Source organism: Sapajus apella, unplaced genomic scaffold (assembly GCF_009761245.1).
Source record: "Sapajus apella isolate SASKATOON/1434 unplaced genomic scaffold, GSC_monkey_1.0 scaffold144, whole genome shotgun sequence".
Lineage (NCBI taxonomy): Eukaryota > Metazoa > Chordata > Mammalia > Primates > Cebidae > Sapajus > Sapajus apella.
The window spans coordinates 648,279-667,409 of NW_022437084.1; the positions used below are offsets into that span (position 1 = coordinate 648,279).

At 40.5% G+C, this 19,131-nt stretch overlaps 1 protein-coding gene across 1 annotated transcript; it reads right to left on the bottom strand.

Moving 5' to 3' along the window:
- Positions 1-1,369: 1,369 nt before the first annotated feature.
- On the bottom strand, positions 1,370-16,780 carry ZNF614 (zinc finger protein 614). Its single transcript, XM_032264361.1, has 5 exons — positions 16,379-16,780; positions 12,753-12,961; positions 5,959-6,085; positions 5,611-5,706; positions 1,370-5,275 (listed from the first exon to the last, which is right to left on the bottom strand). Exons 2-5 carry the CDS (start codon positions 12,765-12,767, stop codon positions 3,753-3,755), a joined length of 1,761 nt encoding a protein of 586 aa, XP_032120252.1. The 5' UTR covers positions 12,768-12,961; positions 16,379-16,780; the 3' UTR covers positions 1,370-3,752.
- Between the last annotated feature and the right edge of the window lie 2,351 nt (positions 16,781-19,131).

A 19,131-nucleotide genomic window follows, 5' to 3' on the forward strand; every position in this document is an offset into this window, starting at 1 on the left:
ACAGGCTCACATGTAGAAGTGGCTTGCCTTGTCTCAGAATAGAGTTTGGACTTTTGAGTTAATGCTGGAATGAATTAAGACTTTAGGGGACTGTTAGGAAGGCATGATGGTATTTTGCAATGTGAGGACATAAGATTTGTGGGAGAGGAGGACCAGGGCTGAATGATATAGCTTGGATATTTGTCCCTGCCCAAATCTCATGTTGAAATGTAATAGTCAATGTCAAAGGTGTGGCTTGGGAGGTGTTTGGGTCATGGGGGCAGATCCTTCATGGGGGTTTGATGCTGCCCTTGCAATAGTGAGTACTAGCAAGATCTAGTTATTTGAGCGTGTGGCACCTACCACCCTCCACTCTGTCTTGCTCCTGCTCCCTCTTCACCTTCCACCATGATTGTAAGCTTCCTGTGGCTTCCCCAGGACCAGATGTCAGTGCTATGCTTCCTGTACAGCCTGCAGAACCATGAGCCAATTAAACCTCTTTTCTTATGAATTACCCAGCCTCAAGTATTTATTTATAGAAAAGCAAGAATGGCAAAAAACATGCTGTCTCTACTTTAAAAAAAAAAAAAAAAAGCCAGGCATGATGGGACACACATATAGTCCCACTTACTTGGGAGGCTGAGGCAGGAAGAACAATTGAACCTATGAGTTTGAGATTGAACTATAATTGTACCACAGCACAAGACCCTCTGTCTTTTTTTTTTTTTTTTCCAGTCAGAGTCTTACTCTGTCGCCCAGGCCTGGAATGCAGTGGCAGGACCTCAGCTCACTGCAACCTCCACCTCCTAGGTTCAAGTGATTCCTGCCTCAGCCTCCCAAGTAGTTGGGATTACAGGTGCCCACCACCACACCTAGCTAATTTTTTGGTGTATTTTTAGTAGAGACAGGGTTTCACCATGTTGGCCAGGCTGGTCTTGGACTCCTGACCACAAGTGATCTGCCTGCCTCAGCCTCTCAAGAGACCCTATCTCTTTTTTTTTTTTTGAGACGGAGTTTCACTCTTGTTACCCAGGCTGGAGTGCAATGGCGCGATCTCGGCTCACTGCAACCTCCGCCTCCTGGGTTCAGGCAATTCTCCTGCCTCAGCCTCCTGAGTAGCTGGGATTACAGGCACGCGCCACCATGCCCAGCTAATTTTTTGTATTTTTAGTAGAGACGGGGTTTCACCATGTTGACCAGGATGGTTTCGATCTCTTGACCTCGTGATCCACCCGCCTCGGCCTCCCTAAGTACTGGGATTACAGGCTTGAGCCACCGCGCCCGGCCGAGACCCTATCTCTTAAAATAGAAAAGAAAGAGGTTAAGATTGTAAATCCTAAAAAACAAACAAAAAACAAACAAAAAAACACCAAAAGCAAAATCCTGTATATAAATTTCACAGCATCTTTATTTATAACACTTCAAAATCAGGAAAACAGTGCAAATCTCTCTCATAGGTGAATGGATAAACAAACTAGTATATCATATATGTATGCTACTCCCTAATACAAACAACTTTCATCTGATTAGATGATGGTAAAAAAATAATAATAAAACTATTCATCAACTCATATAAACCTTTGGAGTAATTTGCTGAGTAACAAAAATGCCAAAAGCTTAAATACTCTCTATCAATAAAAATTTATATAAAATTTATAAAAACCATTTATAAAAACAATTTTATCACATTCATGAAATTATTAAATTACACTGATGGAAAGGCAAAAGAGTGGGTGGCAGAGTTAGGTTTGGATGGAGTGTAAGCATAAAAAGGTAGTATGAGGGAGTTTGTGTTCATTAAACAGTTTTATGTGGTTGCGGTGGTTACACGAATCTACACATGTAATACAACTTTAAGAGTCAAAAGAAAAAAGAAAAAAAACATAAAAACTAGTGAAACCCCAGATAAGATTATTTACTTCATGGTATCCTGCCAATGTTATTTTTCTGGTTTTGATAATTATGGTCATGTAGGATGTTTTTACCAGAAGTTGGTTGAAAGATACTGACTGGCAAAACCTCTAGACTATTTTTGCAATTTCTTTTGAGTTCAATTTTATTTAAGTTGAAGATGTTTTTATAAACCAATAAATCTTAGTTAAGCACATCCAAATATGTTGTTATGTTAATATATTTAACATATTCAGTTTCTTTTTAAACTACTTCAGTTTGCTAAATGTACAATTAAGCTTAGAGCCAAAGAAAGGAAAAAGCTAATCATAATATTTAGTGGTCATAGATCATTCCTGTCTGGTTCTGAGGTATTTTCTGACACCAATAAATTCTCCAATTCTCTCACACCAACTGGGTGTTCTACAATTCAATTCTGACACTAACTACTCCAAGTCAGTGCAGACTCTACAAGTTAAGGGGCTCAGTCCAACAAGACTTTCCGCACATCAGATGCCACTCACAAGGACAACCTGCACTTCTGAATGACTGGTGATAAATTCAGAGTTCCCACTACCCCTGCTCAGGTTTGATAATTTGCTACAGGGCTCACAGAACTCAAGAAAACACTGTACTTTGTTTTATTGATTATAAAGGATGCAAATGAACACTCAGATGAAGAGGTACACAGAGTAATGCCTGAAAGGGTCCTCCTAATCTCAGGAGCCTCTGTCCCTATGAAGTTGGGGGTGTATACCCTCCTGGGATATTTGGAGTTCTCTTAATCTCACTGTCTAATCTCCCGTCCCCCTCCCCTTCCAGGAGGCAGGAGAAATGGGACACAAAATTTCCATCCTCTAGTTACTTGATCTTCCTAGGGAACAGCCACATCCTGAGGCTGTCTAGGTGACCGACTATAAGTTACCTCAGTAGCATAGTCAGGTGTAATTAAAAGGGCAGTGCTATGAATAACAACAACAAAAAGAACAATCCTATTACTCATGAAATTCTAAGGATTTTAGGAGCTCTGTGCCAGGAACTAAGGACAAAGACCAAATGTATGTCTTATTATACCACAATTTTACATAACAGTAAAAATAAACAGTGATGAGAACAGAGTATATTATGGAATCATTGGCAAGGCAACTGAAAATACACACCAGGTGTATTAGCTGATGTATAAGGTTATTAAGAAAAAGCACTCAAACATTCATCATTTTTACCACATTTCATGCCTTCATGAGCTCTTGATATTTTGCTAACAGTGTTCCACATTTGATAGCATGTTCATAACAATTTTACTTTCCATGTGATTTCCTGACAAATGATGAAGCAGAATGCGTCACTGAAATCCTGCCATTAATACTGTTACCTTAAATTTATTCTCCAGTGTAAACTTTGACACTCACTGAGGTCATATTTCTGAGTAAAGGCTTTGTCATGGTCATCATGTTTCTATCAACAATAAGCTCACTTATGTTGAAATCTATGATGAAAGTTGATAATAAAGTCTATCTTTCCAGAGAAGACTTTTCCTAGTCTCTGCCTTCACAGAATTTATCTGTGTACACTTTTCAGATATATGAACAAAAGTTATTGCTCAAGACATTTTCACATTAATATATTATAGTTTATTCAACATGTTTTCATTAACAGAAAATATGAGGTAAAAGACCACTAAAGGCACTACCTTATTTACTGTATTCATCAAGTTTATCTCTAGGGCAAATTATTTTACCTCCTGAGGACACACATCTGATAACAGGCAGCACCATGTTTATGTTCCGATTTGCTAGAGACACACTGATGTTTAAAAAACTCTGAGGTGCCACAAAAGGCATTTCCATAGTCACGTGCTAGTAGGGTTTTCATTATGCATGAGTTCACTTATAAGGATGGAGCTGTGACTCCCCATTACAGGAATTTTCAACTTGACTGATTCTATTATCCATTTCTCTTATGTGCATCTTCTTATGCTTGACAAGGTTTGATAAGTGGGAGAAGGCTTTCTCACAATCACTGCATCCATAGGGCCTCTCTCCTGTGTGCGTTCTTTGATGTACATTGAGTACCGACTTTGTGGTGAAGGCTTTTCCACATTCATTGCACTCATAAGGTTTCTCTCCTGTGTGAATTCTCTGATGGGTAATGAGACCGTATTTGTGTGAATAGGATTTTCCACACTCAGTACATACAAAGGGAGTCTTTCCTGTATGACATCTCTCATGTTGTATGAGGCATATTTTCTGGCTGAAGGCTTTACCACATTCATTGCATTCATAGGGTTTTTCTCCTGTATGAGTTCGCTGATGTATAATAAGAGTACGCTTTGTGGTGAAGCCTTTACCACATTCATTGCATATGTAAGATTTCTCTCCTGTATGAGTTCGCTGATGTATAATGAGAGTGCGTTTGACGGTGAAGCCTTTTCCACATTCGCTGCATATGTAAGATTTTTCTCCTGTATGGGAGCGCTGATGTACAATGAGATTGCTCTTCACGGTAAAGCCTTTTCCACATTCACTGCATATATAGGGTTTCTCTCCAGTATGAGTTCGCTGATGTACAACAAGATAGCGCTTCATGGTGAAGCCTTTTCCACATTCACTGCATATATAGGGTTTCTCTCCTGTATGAGTTCGCTGATGTACAATGAGATTGCTCTTCACAGTGAAACCTTTTCCACATTCGTTGCACACATAAGGTTTCTCTCCACTATGAGTTCGCTGATGAGCAATTAGATAGCGCTTCATTGTAAAGCCCTTTCCACACTCACTGCACATATAGGATTTCTCTTCTGTATGGGTTTGTTGATATGCAATGAGACTACTCTTCATAGTAGAGCCTTTTCTATATTCACTGGCTATACAGATTTTGTCTCTTGCATTAGTTTTCAGATGCTTACTAAACAGGACACTTCTGGACAACTTCTCACACTGACCACTTCCAGGATTCTCTTCTATATGAATGTTCTCATGGTAAATGAGCTGAGACTTCCTAAGGAAGGTTTGCTCACTTTCAATGCATGCATGGGGTTTCTCAATTTTCTGAGTCCTCTGATGCTTAAATACTTGGAATTTTGTATGGATGCATTTTGAATTTTCAGAAAATCTAGTTTTAGTATGTGTATGTTCATGCTTACCATGTAGAAGGGTTTTCTCACTTCCAATAAACTCAACAGGGTTATTTATTCCATGTCTTCTCTTCTGGTTGATTAAACTTAAACTTGATTTCAAGTTTTTTCTGTACAAGCCAAATGTATCATGATTTTGCACTAGAGGAAAATTTGTCTTGCTGAGATGTACAATATTTCTAAATTCATTCTGTCCATTGTATTGCTGCATGCTTTTCAGAAATCTTTGGTTTGGAGAGTGCTCTTGCAGATGACTGTCAACTTTCCTGATTCCTAAGAAAGAACAGAATAACAAATTCTTTCTTGAGAATTGTATGAAATAAAAATGCTTATGAGATGATTTGCTGGGGGCTGGCTCTTTATTGTCAACTCTATGATCTCAATATAAAAGGAAATTATGAAGATGTAAGATGAAATAAGTAAGAAACAGATCAAGAAAAGATAAAAAGTCTTTAAAACTATAACAACATTTAAAAAGTTATCAGATGGGGAGATGAATATATAGAGTAGCTGGTTAGGTATCCTCAGATGTTTTACATCTGTGACACCTTTCCTTAATGACTAAATTAAGACTCCGATCGCCACTGTCCTTGCTGGTTCTCACTTACCTGGACAATTTTTATTCTGGATTTTAGCATCTGTTATCCATGGTTCTTGTCCATGTGCCAACTTGGATAGTACATCTGGTTTGCTAGTTTGATACCCTGTTCATGAGGAAAGACAATCACAAACATTCTGAATCGGAGTCCAGTATGTCAAGATGGGAAAATAATACATTCAATTTCAAAGTAAGCATTCTCTCTTAGAAGAGATTATACCACTTTGGGTCAGAGAGGGGACTTGAAAATGTAACTCTTTCAAACACCATAGTGACTATAAAGCTTTGATTAGGTGAGCCTAGGACAGTGTCTGGGCATTGTAGGCACATCTAGGTAACACAGGGGAACTATTCTTACCCAGTGATACCAGGTGGTTATAGTTCTCCACCATCACATCCCGGTACAGGTCCTTCTGAGCAGTGTCTAGGAGCTGCCACTCCTCCCAGCTGAATTCCACAGCCACGTCCTCCAGGGTCAGTGATTCCTGTAATTACAAAGTCCTATTTAATATGATATAAACTCCTATTGTTAATATAAAAGTATGAGATAATTTTTTTAAATTTTCACAATACAGCCTGCATCTATATTCCTTTCTCAAATATACTTTGGAAGGGGCAAAATCCTCTATCTATATATTTTAGCACCTATTTCTAAATATTAAACAAAGGCAAATGACATCAAGACAAATAAAACATCCCTACATTACCAATGACTTCACAGCCAAGGATCTGACATGAATAGACTCCACATCTTGAATTCATAAAATAGTACTTTTAAATAAATGTAAGAGAAAAAAAAGAAACTATATATGTATAAAGCACAAAAGACCCTTAAAGTTGATTAGACTTGTATTTATTTTTTAATTTTTAAAGAGACAGAGTCTTGCTCTGTAGCCCCAAATGGAGTGCAGTATCATGATCATAGCTCACTGAAACCTTGAACTCCTAGGTTCAAGCGACCTTCCCACCTCAGCCTCTCAGGTAACTAGGACTACAGGTGGATGCTACTACCAATTTTTGTAGAGACAGTGACATGTTATGTTGACCAGGCTGGTCTTGAAGTCCTGGCCTCAAGTGATCCTCCTGCTTTGGCCTTCCAAAGTGCTGGGATTACAGGTGTGCGCCACTGCCCCCAGCAAAAAAAAAAAACTTCTAACAGAAAAACGGACATATGTATGTGTATTAATGGATAGATTAACAGCATATTAGATACTTATGGTTTCTAAAAGGGAAAATACTGTAATAGAGAAGCAATATCTATTAATAAATATCTAAAAGCTAAAATATTTCAGGATTGACTAAATACCTGAAATCTCAACAAGTTTAGAGCAGAAACTCACAACTGGTGTGACACGTCAGACTGAAACTACCATACATCAAATGCAAAGGGAAAACTATAAAATGGTCAAGAGACAAAAGACAGATTACCTACAAAGAAATAGCAAAATGTACTGGTGGCTGACATTTCAATAATAGAATCCAGAAAAGTATGGAATACTATCTTTGAAGTCCTGATTCTTGCAACAAAAAAGGCCAATTTTGGAAGGCCATTTGGGATTAAAACACATGGCTAGCAAATGACATGCTATCTTACAACCGTGATATCAGGGACCTGTTTGTCAAGTAAACTGCCATTCTCCTGCTTCACAGTAACTTTTCAAAGAACTTCAGTGTGTGAAGTAGAGGTAACTAAGATCCAAGGAAATACTGGTAAGATCATCTATCTTATACTACTGTGTGGGATGCTGCATAGTCAAGAAAGTAGACTCATGAAAGGGTGCAAGTGCTCAAGCCTGGTCAGCTTATCTCATTCTAAATCTTTATGTGAGATGTCTATCAACTGGGTAAATGTAAAGTTAAATTTCTACCTCACTCCATGGTCCAAAAGAATTTATTACTGGATGGAAATCTTGCAGGCCAACTCTAAGGTAGCCTCTGATAATCTCATTCTCTAGCTGCAGTGACTTCTGACATCAGCTACCTGGGTTAGGCCAAACTTACCAGGTTAAAAATACAGTCCTCCACAAGACTGCCCTCACTTCAGACACAAGCTGCAAGCTTGAAGCTACATAGACCACCCTCAACTGCAACTAGCTGGCTACAAATGTATGGAGCTACCATGACTCCCTCAGGTTTAATAATTTGATAGAACAACTCAGACAATTCAAGAAAGTGCTGTATTTACAATTAGCACTTTACTATTGCAAAATGACACAAATCAGAATCAGCTAAAGGAAAATATGTACAGGGTGAGGTCTGGGAAAGTTCCAAACATAAAGCTGCTGACTGTCCTCTCCTCATGGAGTCCTGGGTGGCATAACATCTTCCTGACTACATCATGTAACAGTATTCAAGAGTACTTGCCAACCAGCGACATGCACCCAAATTTTGATGTCCGGAGTTTTTATTGAGACTTCATTATGTAGGCATGGTTTATTGAAAGCACTGCCCATGTAGCTGAGTTCAGTCTCCAGTTCCCTCCCCTTTCTGACTCAAAATCATAATTCTCTAATCACATAGTGCTCTTTTTGGCATGGGCAGCCCCTATCCAGTGTCATGTCATTGCCATAAATTATCTAGGGATCCACTATGAGTCACCACTATATATAGATAGATATAAGCTATCAAATATGAGTGGCTCACCATGAATGACAGAGACACTCTTACAACTTGGGTCATTACAAGAGTTTAGAGGTTACCTCCCAGGAACGAAAGACAAAGGCTAGCCAAATTCTTTATTACACTCCAGGTATTCCTGCCCCTGTGCAGTACCATCCTCCTAAATATCAAGTGGTCTAATAGCTTGTTTCTTTTTTTTTTTTTGAGACGGGGTTTGGTTCTTGTTACCAGGGTGGAGTGCAATGGCGCAATCTCGGCTCACCGCAACCTCCGCCTCCTGGGTTCAGGCAATTCTCCTGCCTCAGCCTCCTGAGTAGCTGGGATTACAGGCACGCGCCACCATGCCCAGCTAATTTTTTGTATTTTTAGTAGAGACGGGGTTTCACCATGTTGACCAGGATGGTCTCGATCTCTTGACCTCGTGATCCACCCGCCTCGGCCTCCCAAAGTGCTGGGATTACAGGCTTGAGCCACCGCGCCCGGCCTAATAGCTTGTTTCTAATGAAAAGAATACAGGAAAAGTGATGAGATGCCACTTTAAGATTACAGTCTATGTGACTTCCATTTTGCTAGCAGAATCTGTCATTTTCTGGCTTTGATTAACACTTTTTGGCATACAGGGGAGGTACACGTGGCAAAAAACTAAAGGTGGCCTTAGAAAGGCAAGTAGAAGCTGAGGAACTCAACTGAACTGCCTCATTTCTCATTCTGGAAATGAATTCCTCCCAACAACCACATAAGTGAGCTTAGATGCACATCTTTTCCCATTTCAGCCTTCAGATAAGATGCCAACCTGGCTAACACCTTGACTAAAATCCCATAAGATACTCTGAATCAAAGTAGCCAGCTAAACCATGCCCTTATTCCTGAGCCACAGGAAGTGTGAGTTTTTTTTTTAAAGTGTTGTTTCAAGTCATTACATTTTGGAGTAATTTCTTAGGTACAATGAACACTCTACCTAAGAAATTAGACAATGAACATAAGATATAAACTTAAGAGGAACTTATGAGGCTAGGAGTGGGGCTCATAATCCCAGGACTTCCAGAAGATAGTTTGAACCCAGGAGTTTGAGACCAATCTTCAACATAGTGATACCCTGTCTCTACTCTCTACAGATAATAAAAAATTAGCTGGAGTGTGGTAGTAGATGCCTGTGGTCCCAGCTATTCAGGAGGATAAGGCAGGCAAACAATACTTGAGCCCAGGAGGCTGAGGCTGCAGTGAGCCATGACTGTGCTACTACTGTACTCCATCCTGGGGAAGACAGCAAGTCCCTGTCTCAAAGAGAAAAAAAAGGAATAAAAGAAAACATGTTCATAAGTGAAAAGCTTTAAAAAATGACTTCTGCATGGGAAAAAATATTATGAACAAGCTAAAAAAGAAGTAAGACTCTAGAAAAATATTTGCAATACATAAAAGAATTAATATCCAGTCAAGATAAACAACCATAAATCAGTAAGACCACAAAAAAATTAAATAAGCAAAAACTAAAGACAGTTTATCACATTACAAATAATCCAAAGAAGCAACAAAGAGATCAGAAGGATCTGAACCTCACTGGTGAATGGGAAAATGCAAAATAAAATAGGGCAAAATAATACTGGATCATCTAGATCATGGAAAACATACAATTTGATAACACAGTAAGTGTTGGCAAGATTTGCAGCACTGAATGTTCTTTTTGTGCAGTGTTTTCCAACATTAACAACCAATTCTCCAATTCTCTAAATATCAACTAGATGTCCAACAATTCAATTCAGTTCTGACACTACCTGTGTCAAGAGTCCACAGATTTAAGTGTTCAGTCCCACAAGACTGCCTCCTCTTAAGATGCCAGTCATAAGTCCTGGGCTATCAGTGTTTCTGATTAACTGGCTATAAATTAGGGGCTCCCATAAACCCCTCCTTAGGTTTGATAATTTACTAGAACTGCTCATAGAACTCAGGAAACACTTTACTTATGGTACCTAGATAATAATAAAGGATATAACTCAGGAACAGCCAGAAGAAATACATAGGGCAAGGGTTGGAGGATGGCATGCCAAGCTTCCATTCCCCTCTGGGTGCATTATCCTCCCAGCACCCTGGTATGTTCACCAACCTGAAGCTTGTTCAAAAGAGTTTTTTTTTTTTTGAGATGGAGTCTTGCTTTGTCACCAGGCTGGAGTGCAATGGCACAATCTCGGCTCACTGCAACCTCCACCTCTCAGGTTCAAGAAATTCTCCTGCCTCAGCCTCCCAAGATGATGGTACTACAGGCGTGTGCCACAATGCCCAGCTAATTTTTGTATTTTTAGTAGAGATGGGGTTTCACCATGTTGGCCAGGATGGTCTCGATCTCTTGACCTTTTGATCAGCCCGACTTGGTCTCCCAAAGTGCTGGGATTACAGGCGTGAGCCACTGCACCTGGCCTGTTCAAGAATTTTCATAGAACTTAATCTCTAGTCCATTCCTCCTTTCAGTTCCAATCCTCTTATTGCTTGGTCTTTCTGGGGCCTAGTCTCAGTCTCATCCTGACACTATCTAGAGGTCCCATCATGAAATTCAGGCTCCTCACGAATAACAGAAGACACATCTATTCCTCAGGAAGAAATTCAAAGGGCTTTAGGCATACCGTGCCATGAACTGAGAACAATGACCAAATATATTTCTTATTATACCACATTTACACGTCACTTTTTATATAACATACTGTGACAAAATAAATATACACTTGGTTTCTACCCTCCGAAATCTTTGGAATTGCTGAAGTGATAGTGTCTTTTGTATGCTATTGAGATGATTGGTGGCTGGGGCTCTTCCATGGCCTCAGGAAGGAAGCTGGTTGCCGGGGGAAACAACCTTGTGATCAGACAGTTGGAACTTACAGTCCCACTTCCCCAGTCAACCTCTGACCTCTGAGGAAGGGAGAGATGATAGAAATGGAGCTGACCACCAATAGTTAATGAATTAATGAATTATGCCTATGTAATGAATCTGCCACCATAACAATAAAAGGATGAGGTTGAGAGCTTCTAGGCTGCTGATCATACGGCAGTCCTGGGAAGATAGAACACCTGGAGAGGGCACCGAAGCTCTGTGGCTCTTCCCCATTACCTGGCCCTATACATCTTTTCCAACTGGCCATTCCTGACTTGTACACTTTCATAATAAACCAGTACTCTAGTAAGTAAACTGTCTTCCTGCATTTTTTGAGGCTGCTAGCAGATGAATAAATTTGAGTTGGGGGGTGGTGGGGACATCCAATTAGTAGCCAAGTCCAATAGAAGTTGTGAGTAACCTGGGGACCCAGCACTTTTCAGGGGGCAGTCTTGTGGGACTGAGCCCTCAACCTGTGGGGTCTGTCCTAAGTCCAGGCAATTAGTGTAAGAATTGAGTAAATTTTAGAATACCTAATCAGTATGGAGAATTGAATTGATGTGTGGGGAAAACCCCACATATGTGGTGTCAGAAACATTGTCTGAGAATAGAGAGTAAAACTGTTGTTCCTGTACATAGATACTCTTCTAAATACATTATATAGATCTCATTTTATGCCCTTACTATGTAGGTGCCATATCATCCTTCTTACAGATGAGAAAACTGAGGTGCATAATTGACTAAATGAAGTATGTGCGGTCACACATCTGGCAACTGACTCCAGAGTCAACACTTCTGGCCTTATGCTACACTCACCATAAAGTGGAATGTCCATTTTGACAGCAACTGAAAGTATGCATTAAATGACTACACCCTAAATTGATTTATTTGTAACCATCCTCAAGTAATACTGATATAATTTCACAAAAAAGCCATTAACACGACCATGTAACCTTGTTCAGTCATGTAGTTTATAACAATATGCCTAAATATTCACCTGAACTGCTAAATTATCGCACAAACATCATTTGGAGTTCATTGCATTAGGTTAAAAAAAAAAAAAAAAAAAGAACTTGGCTGGCAGGCACTACCATGCAAAGAATGCCAATATATTGAAAATGGTCTGGAGGATGTACTTTAAAATGACAACCATAGTTCATTCTCAAGAGATGATTCATGTATCACTGTAATGGTCAAAGAGTTGAACTATAAATAAAGCTTGCATTCTTTCATATTGAGTCTACTTTTTCTTTCCTTTTTTTTTTGAGACAGGGTCTCACTTTGTCACCCAAATTTGAGTGCAGTGGTGCAAACATGGCTCACTGTAGCTTCATCCTCTCAGGCTCTAGCAATTCTCCCACCTCGGCCTCCCGAGTAGCTGGGACTACAGGTGTTCACCACCACACCCAGCTAATCTGTGTATTTTTTATAGAGACACGGTTTCACCATATTGCCCAGGCTGGTCTTGAACTCCTGAGCTCAAGCGATCCAGAAGCTACTTCATAAGGCAGAATGAACCCCCACCTCTGCTCCCAAAAGCAGTCTAAGTTAATTTCTCCCTAGTACATAATTATCCCAGTATGTACTTCCTTAAGTTCAACTGACTGTTTCAGGCCACCATAAATCTATCAAAAAAAAAAAAAAAAGGGAAAATATAACAAACCAAAAATCACCTGGGTCTTGATCATTTTCTTCTGTGCTCAGAAAATAGTGGATAACATGGACTATACGTCTTTGTCTCTTCTGCATTTACCGTGAAGTTTTCCTAGTCAGAAATATTGGCGTCCACTTAAAGTTGTCCCTAGAAATGATATCCAAGGCCAGCAACCTCCTTCTTCCTTCATTGCTTCACTTGAGTTATCTTGCTTCTGGGAGCCAGGACCTAAGGGCGGAAGAGCAAAATGGCTTTAAGTGTACATTCATCCTGGGTCCAGATGTTGTCACTGCTGCTCTGTACTTACCTTAAATAAAAGACCTTAATATTTACAGTTCCTTTATTTGGTGCCTTAGGGGTTTATACACCTAGATCAATAAAACAGGGCTCTAAATGTATGAAAGCTATGACTTTCTTTTGTGAAGTAGAAGTGGCATGACTATTATAGAGAAGGTAGAAAGCAGAACCGACACAGCTCAATGCCTCAGAGGCAGAGGAATTCTCAGGCAGATCAATTTTCGGAAAAAGAACACATGGAAGACTCCAAAGATGTCTTTAAAATGCATGTGTGCTCATGTACTGCTTCAAAAGTCTCTGTATGCTCTATGGGTATACATATCTCAGTGTCAAGACCAATGTACTAAACAAATCATAAGAACTATCTCATTTCACATTCTGCGCTAAAGAATTAACTTTACCCAAGAGAGGTTTGTCCTTTGCCCACAGTTCCAATGAGGCAAGCTCTAAGCCTTTGGAATACGCTGCTTGATAAAATTGTCTTTGGTTATCAGGGCAATTTGAGCCATGCCAAATTGTCTATCCTAATAATGTGATTTACTGTGGGAGGCCTTGGACCATGTGGTATTAGTTTGATATCTGGAGGGGCTGGAGATTGAAGTCAGCCACAAGGGAAGTCAATTGTGTGTATGTTAACTGATACCCAATAAAAACTCTGAACACCAAGGCCTAGATGAGTGGCAACAATGGTTGCAATGGCTGGCAATAATATATATATATATATTTTTTTGAGACGGAGTTTCACTCATGTTACCCAGGCTGGAGTGCAATGGCGCGATCTCGGCTCACCGCAACCTCCACCTCCTGGGTTCAGGCAATTCTCCTGCCTCAGCCTCCTGAGTAGCTGGGATTACAGGCACGCACCACCACGCCCAGCTAATTTTTTGTATTTTTAGTAGAGGCGGGGTTTCACCATGTTGGCCAGGATGGTCTCAATCTCTTGACCTCGTGATCCACCCGCCTCGGCCTCCCAAAGTGCTGGGATTACAGGCTTGAGCCACCGCGCCCGGCCTTGGCTGGCAATAATATGAGCGTCTAGATATAAGGACATGACATATGAAGCAAAACAGAATTAGAGAGGATTAGACAATTCCACAATAATAACTGAAAACGTTATTACCTTACAATAATAAGGAAAACAAACAGAAACTCAGCATGGATACTGAAAACTTGAACAACATAATCAATCAACTAGACTTAACTGATATTTAACACTACACTCAACAGCAGTAAAATAAACATTTTTTTCAACAGTATGTGTTATATTCTCAAGGAAAGACCATATGCTGGGATATAAAACAAGTGTCAATAAATTCTAAATATATTTTCCAACCACAATTTAATTAGAAATCAACTTCAGAATGAAATTTAGAAAATATCCAAATATTTGGAAATAAAATAGCACAGTTCTGAATAACCATGGTTAAAAAGAAAATCATGAGCCAGGTACTCACGATTTGTAATCGTGGTTCACACCTGTAATCCGAGCACTTTGGGAGGCTGAGATGGGTGGATCACTTGAGGCCAGGAGATCCAGACCAGCCTGGCCAACATGGTGAAGCCCCTTGTCTACTAAAAATACAAAAAATTAGCCAGGCATGGTAATGCGTGCCTGTAATCTCAGCTATTCAAGATGCTGAAGTGGAAGAATCACTTGAACTCAGGAGGTGGGAGCGGAGACTGCACCACTGCACTCCAGCAAGGACCAGAGCAAGACCCTGTCTCAAAGGAAAAAAAAAAGAAAAAGAAAAAGAAAAAGAAAGAAAGAAAGTGAGAGAGGAAAAAGAAAAGCACACAGGAAATTGGACAATATTTTGAACTGATGGGAAACAAAAACACAACATCAACATTAATTAGCTGTCTCTACAGGAGTTCTTCTTAAAAAACAAACAAACAAACAAAAACTTTAAATTAGAAAAAAAAAACCTGTATCAGAAAAGAAAAAACCCTCAAATCATTACTCAATAAACGAACTGAAAAACTAGAAAACAAGGAGCAATTAAAACACAAAGCAATTTGACTGAAAAAATAAAGAGGAAAGTGGAAATCAGTGGGAAAAAAACAAACACATTTATTTTTTTAAAAAGCAAGAATACAAAAAGGGACTGAAAAAAATCAGTAAAACTGATACCCACTAACTAGGTTGATCAAGAACAAAAGACACAAGTTACCTTGTGTCTAAAGAAAGGCATAGCTTTCACACATTTAGAATCTTGTTTTATTGCCCCAGGATGTAAAAGCCACTGAGGCACCAAATAAAAGAAGAAACATTAGGGTCCTTTATTGTTAGAAATATTAGCGTCCTTTATTTAAGATAAGTGCACAGCAGCAGTGACAATCAGGAATGTAAGATGTGACATTACTACTGCTGACTACAAAAATTAAACAGCTTATGAAGTTACTTCATGAACAATTTTATGTCACAGATCTCTGTCTCCTTTATTGTTAGAAATATTAGGGTCCCTTATTGTTAGAAATATTAGGGTCCTTTATTTAAGGCAAGTGCACAGCAGCAGTGACAATCAGGAATGTAAGATGTGATATTATTACTCCTGACTCTACAAAAATTAAACAGCCTATGAAGTGACTTGAACAATTTTATGTCACCGATCTCTGTCTCCATAAGAGAAGAATGGCGATGTGGGGAGACAAAATAAGTTTTTGATAAGGACCGCGAGGACGGACTTGAACTTGATGGAGGTAAGTGGATTTGAGCAGGAGAAATGCAGCCTTGAGGGCTGTCCCCGCATTCAAGGTTTCAACCAACTAACAAGGGGCCCTGGACCTCCTCACATATTGACAGTCCCTACCAGGATTCTCCGTGTCTCAGGCCCATATTAAATCCCATATAAAACCCCAAACACGTCTAGGAAACCGAAAGGACATATCCCCAACCGAGACATCTCTAAGGCTAAGCCCCACATTAAATCGCGACCCTGAACAAGGCTCCGGAGTTCATGGGTACAAACTCACTCCAGTTCCCAATCACTGAGCCCCACAAACCGAGTGACTCACCAGGACCCCAAATCCAGACAGAGTCGGACTTGTAGCTGATTTCCTCAGACTCGCGACCCTGAACTACGCCCCCGCGTTCACAGGTACAAACTTCTCCAGTTCCCAATCACTGAGCCCCACAAGGCGAGTGACTCACAGGGACCCCAAACCCAGACAAGAGTCGGACTCGTGGCTGATTTCCTCAGACCCTTCATCCCTACAGCCAAAGGCCCCGTCATTAACTCCCGGCTTTCTCAGCGACTGCGTTCAAATACAGCCCCAGCCAGGATGCTCCACGCACCATCGGGTACACAGACACACAGGCCGCGAGTCCATGCCCACAACCCGACTCACCTGAGCCCGAACCTCTCCAGACACCACTGGCAGCCGACAAAAAGCCGCATCCAAGTCCGAAACCTTTTCCTATTTAGACGCGCTCCTGAGGCGGCCTACGGGACGCTTTGCGGTGTCGGCGTTGGAGTGAGGCGAGGACCACGGAGCCTGCCCGAGATTGCGAGTTCAGACTGCGGGAGCCGCTCTATGAGGTCACACGGCTGCGCCCATCGCCGCCTTTCTGACAGGAGCGGCCTAAATGGCTGTGGAAATCACTCTTGGCCACCTCAGTGCCTTTCTCTCTGCGTTGCAAGGGACATTCAGCAGCGCTGGGCTAACCACGCAAGCTTTAAGAGTCGGGTGCCCAGCCAAGGCCAAATCGGCGCAGTGGCATTCTATTCAGTCGGCTGGGGGTGGAGCAAAGATGGCGGCGCCCCTTGTGCCCGTTATAGCTGAGACTGGAGCCTTAGCTGGAGCACCATGGGCGCGGCCATCTTAGAGGAAGGCAGCGGCCGTACGACCGAGAAGATGCTGAGACCCAGGACAATTTGGAAAAATAATAAACAAGGTTTGAAGAAGCCACGGTGCTGGGCAGCAAGCGGTCACAGACTTGCCAGAACCAGTGGTCTCTGAAAGTGTTAGATTTGGGGACAGGGCGGGGTTTGTGGACCAGGTAAGGCTTTTGTAGGTTAATTAGACTCTGACTAAATGGACGAAGCCGAGAATAGGAGTGATGCTCCGTTAAATACTGATACCTACATGGGGCTTGCTACAAAACTACTGCCATTGGGGAAGGGGATGAGGTGAAGGTGCAAGTGTATTAATAATATCTACATGTTTCCTTCCACAAGTAAAGGAAGATGACAATGGAGCACTTAAGAATATGGAATTATTAGAATGCGATCATCCTACTTTGCATAGTTTCTAGATTTTTTTTTAAAAGTCACACTTAAAAATGTTAGTTTTATTTTTGCAGACGTTGGTGTTGTAACTGTAGAAGATTTAAGTAAATATTCTCTTTTTGGAAGGCAACCTAGAGCCAATTTAATTTTTTCTTTTTTTTTGACACAGCAATCCTAAAAGTTAATTTGGTAAAAAGCTGTCTTAATATTGACCACAACTTTTGTAATTTACAAAAAAAAAGAGGAATTACAATGAGAGATGAATACTTTGGTAAATTATGGAACATCCGCTTTCAGCTGTAACAGTATATATCAATGTAAAAGAATATACTACAATTGTTTTATAAATAAGAAAAGGTAACTATATTCTTCAGAGGACAAAAAAATGATCTGCAGGATAGTATATATATTATAGTCTTGTTATTAGAAGAAATTATAAACATTTTTTGGAAAATTGTGATCGGTTAAACAAGACATTTAGTTTGAACTAATATTGTTTGTGCTCATAGGTACAGAATGCCATGTTTTTGCATTTGCTTTTTTTTTTTTTTTTTTTTTTAGACGAGTCTGGCTTGGTCGCCAGGATGGAGTGCAGTGGCAAAATCTCGGCTCACTGCAACCTCTGCCTCCCAGGTTCAAGCGATTCTCCTTCCTCAGCCTCCCAAGTAGCTGGAACTAAAGGCATGTGCCACCAAGCCCAGCTAATTTTTGTATTTTTAGTAAAGATGGGGTTTTACCATGTTGACCAGGATGGTCTTGATCACCTGACGTTGTGATTTGCTGGCCTTTGCTTCTCAAAGTGCTGGGATTACAGGCGTGAGCCACTGCGCTCAGACTGCATTTCTTAATTTTATTATCTTTATATCATAATCATGAATATCTATATTATAAAACAGATGTTGATCTTAGAAAAAAATTAGGTATGATGATGTATAAGTTCATGGTATAATAAATGCAAAATAGGCTGTTTTCTTTTAGAAAATAAATATACTGCCGGGCGCTGTGGCTCAAGCCTGTAATCCCAGCACTTTGGGAGGCCGAGGCGGGTGGATCACGAGGTCAAGAGATCGAGACCATCCTGGTCAACGTGGTGAAACCCTGTCTCTACTAAAACTACAAAAAATTAGCTGGGCACGGTAGCGCGTGCCTGTAATCCCAGCTAGTCAGGAGGCTGAGGCAGGAGAATTGCCTGAACCCAGGAGGCGGAGGTTGCGGTGAGCCGAGATCGCGCCATTGCACTCCAGCCTGGGTAACATGAGTGAAACTCCGTCTCAAAAAAAAAAAAAAAATAAAAAATAAATAAATAAATAAATAAATATACTAATGCATTTGAAAAATTCTGGAGAATATACTAACAATATTTGACTCTTCCATACAATTATGGTGACTTAAAATTTCTTCATTTTACTTGTTTTGTAATTTCTAAAGAATAAGAATTTCATGTTTGTATAATTTCTTGAGGGTTATAACATATTCCATCCAGGATTAAATTTCAGCCTCATTTATCTAGAATGTTAATCGCTGCAGTATCTGGTAGGTAAGTTTAGCACCTGGTCCACAGGACTGTGAGCAGCCCATGATGGGACCCTCACTGATCATTTTCAGGAGTGGGCTAATAGTCTTTGCCATGGCAAGCTATGCCAACTCACAGGACAAGGAAGGCGATTCAAGGGCCTTGCAAACTTCTTTTATAAGCTTCTCAGAGAATGCTGAGGTAGGAAGCACAAAGAAAACACTTAGAAAGTTCTTTGGCCGGGCGCGGTGGCTCAAGCCTGTAATCCCAGCACTTTGGGAGGCCAAGGCGGGTGGATCACGAGGTCAAGAGATCGAGACCATCCTGGTCAACATGGTGAAACCCCGTCTCTACTAAAA

What these genes read in the sequence shown, in the direction of transcription:
- ZNF614 (XM_032264361.1), bottom strand. An exon ending in TAACCACCTGGTATCACTGG is followed by an intron (nt 5,707 to 5,958) that starts GTAAGAATAGTT and finishes CCTCATGAACAG; the next exon opens with GGTATCAAACTAGCAAACCA. An exon ending in CCAGAATAAAAATTGTCCAG is followed by an intron (nt 5,276 to 5,610) that starts GTAAGTGAGAAC and finishes GTTCTTTCTTAG; the next exon opens with GAATCAGGAAAGTTGACAGT.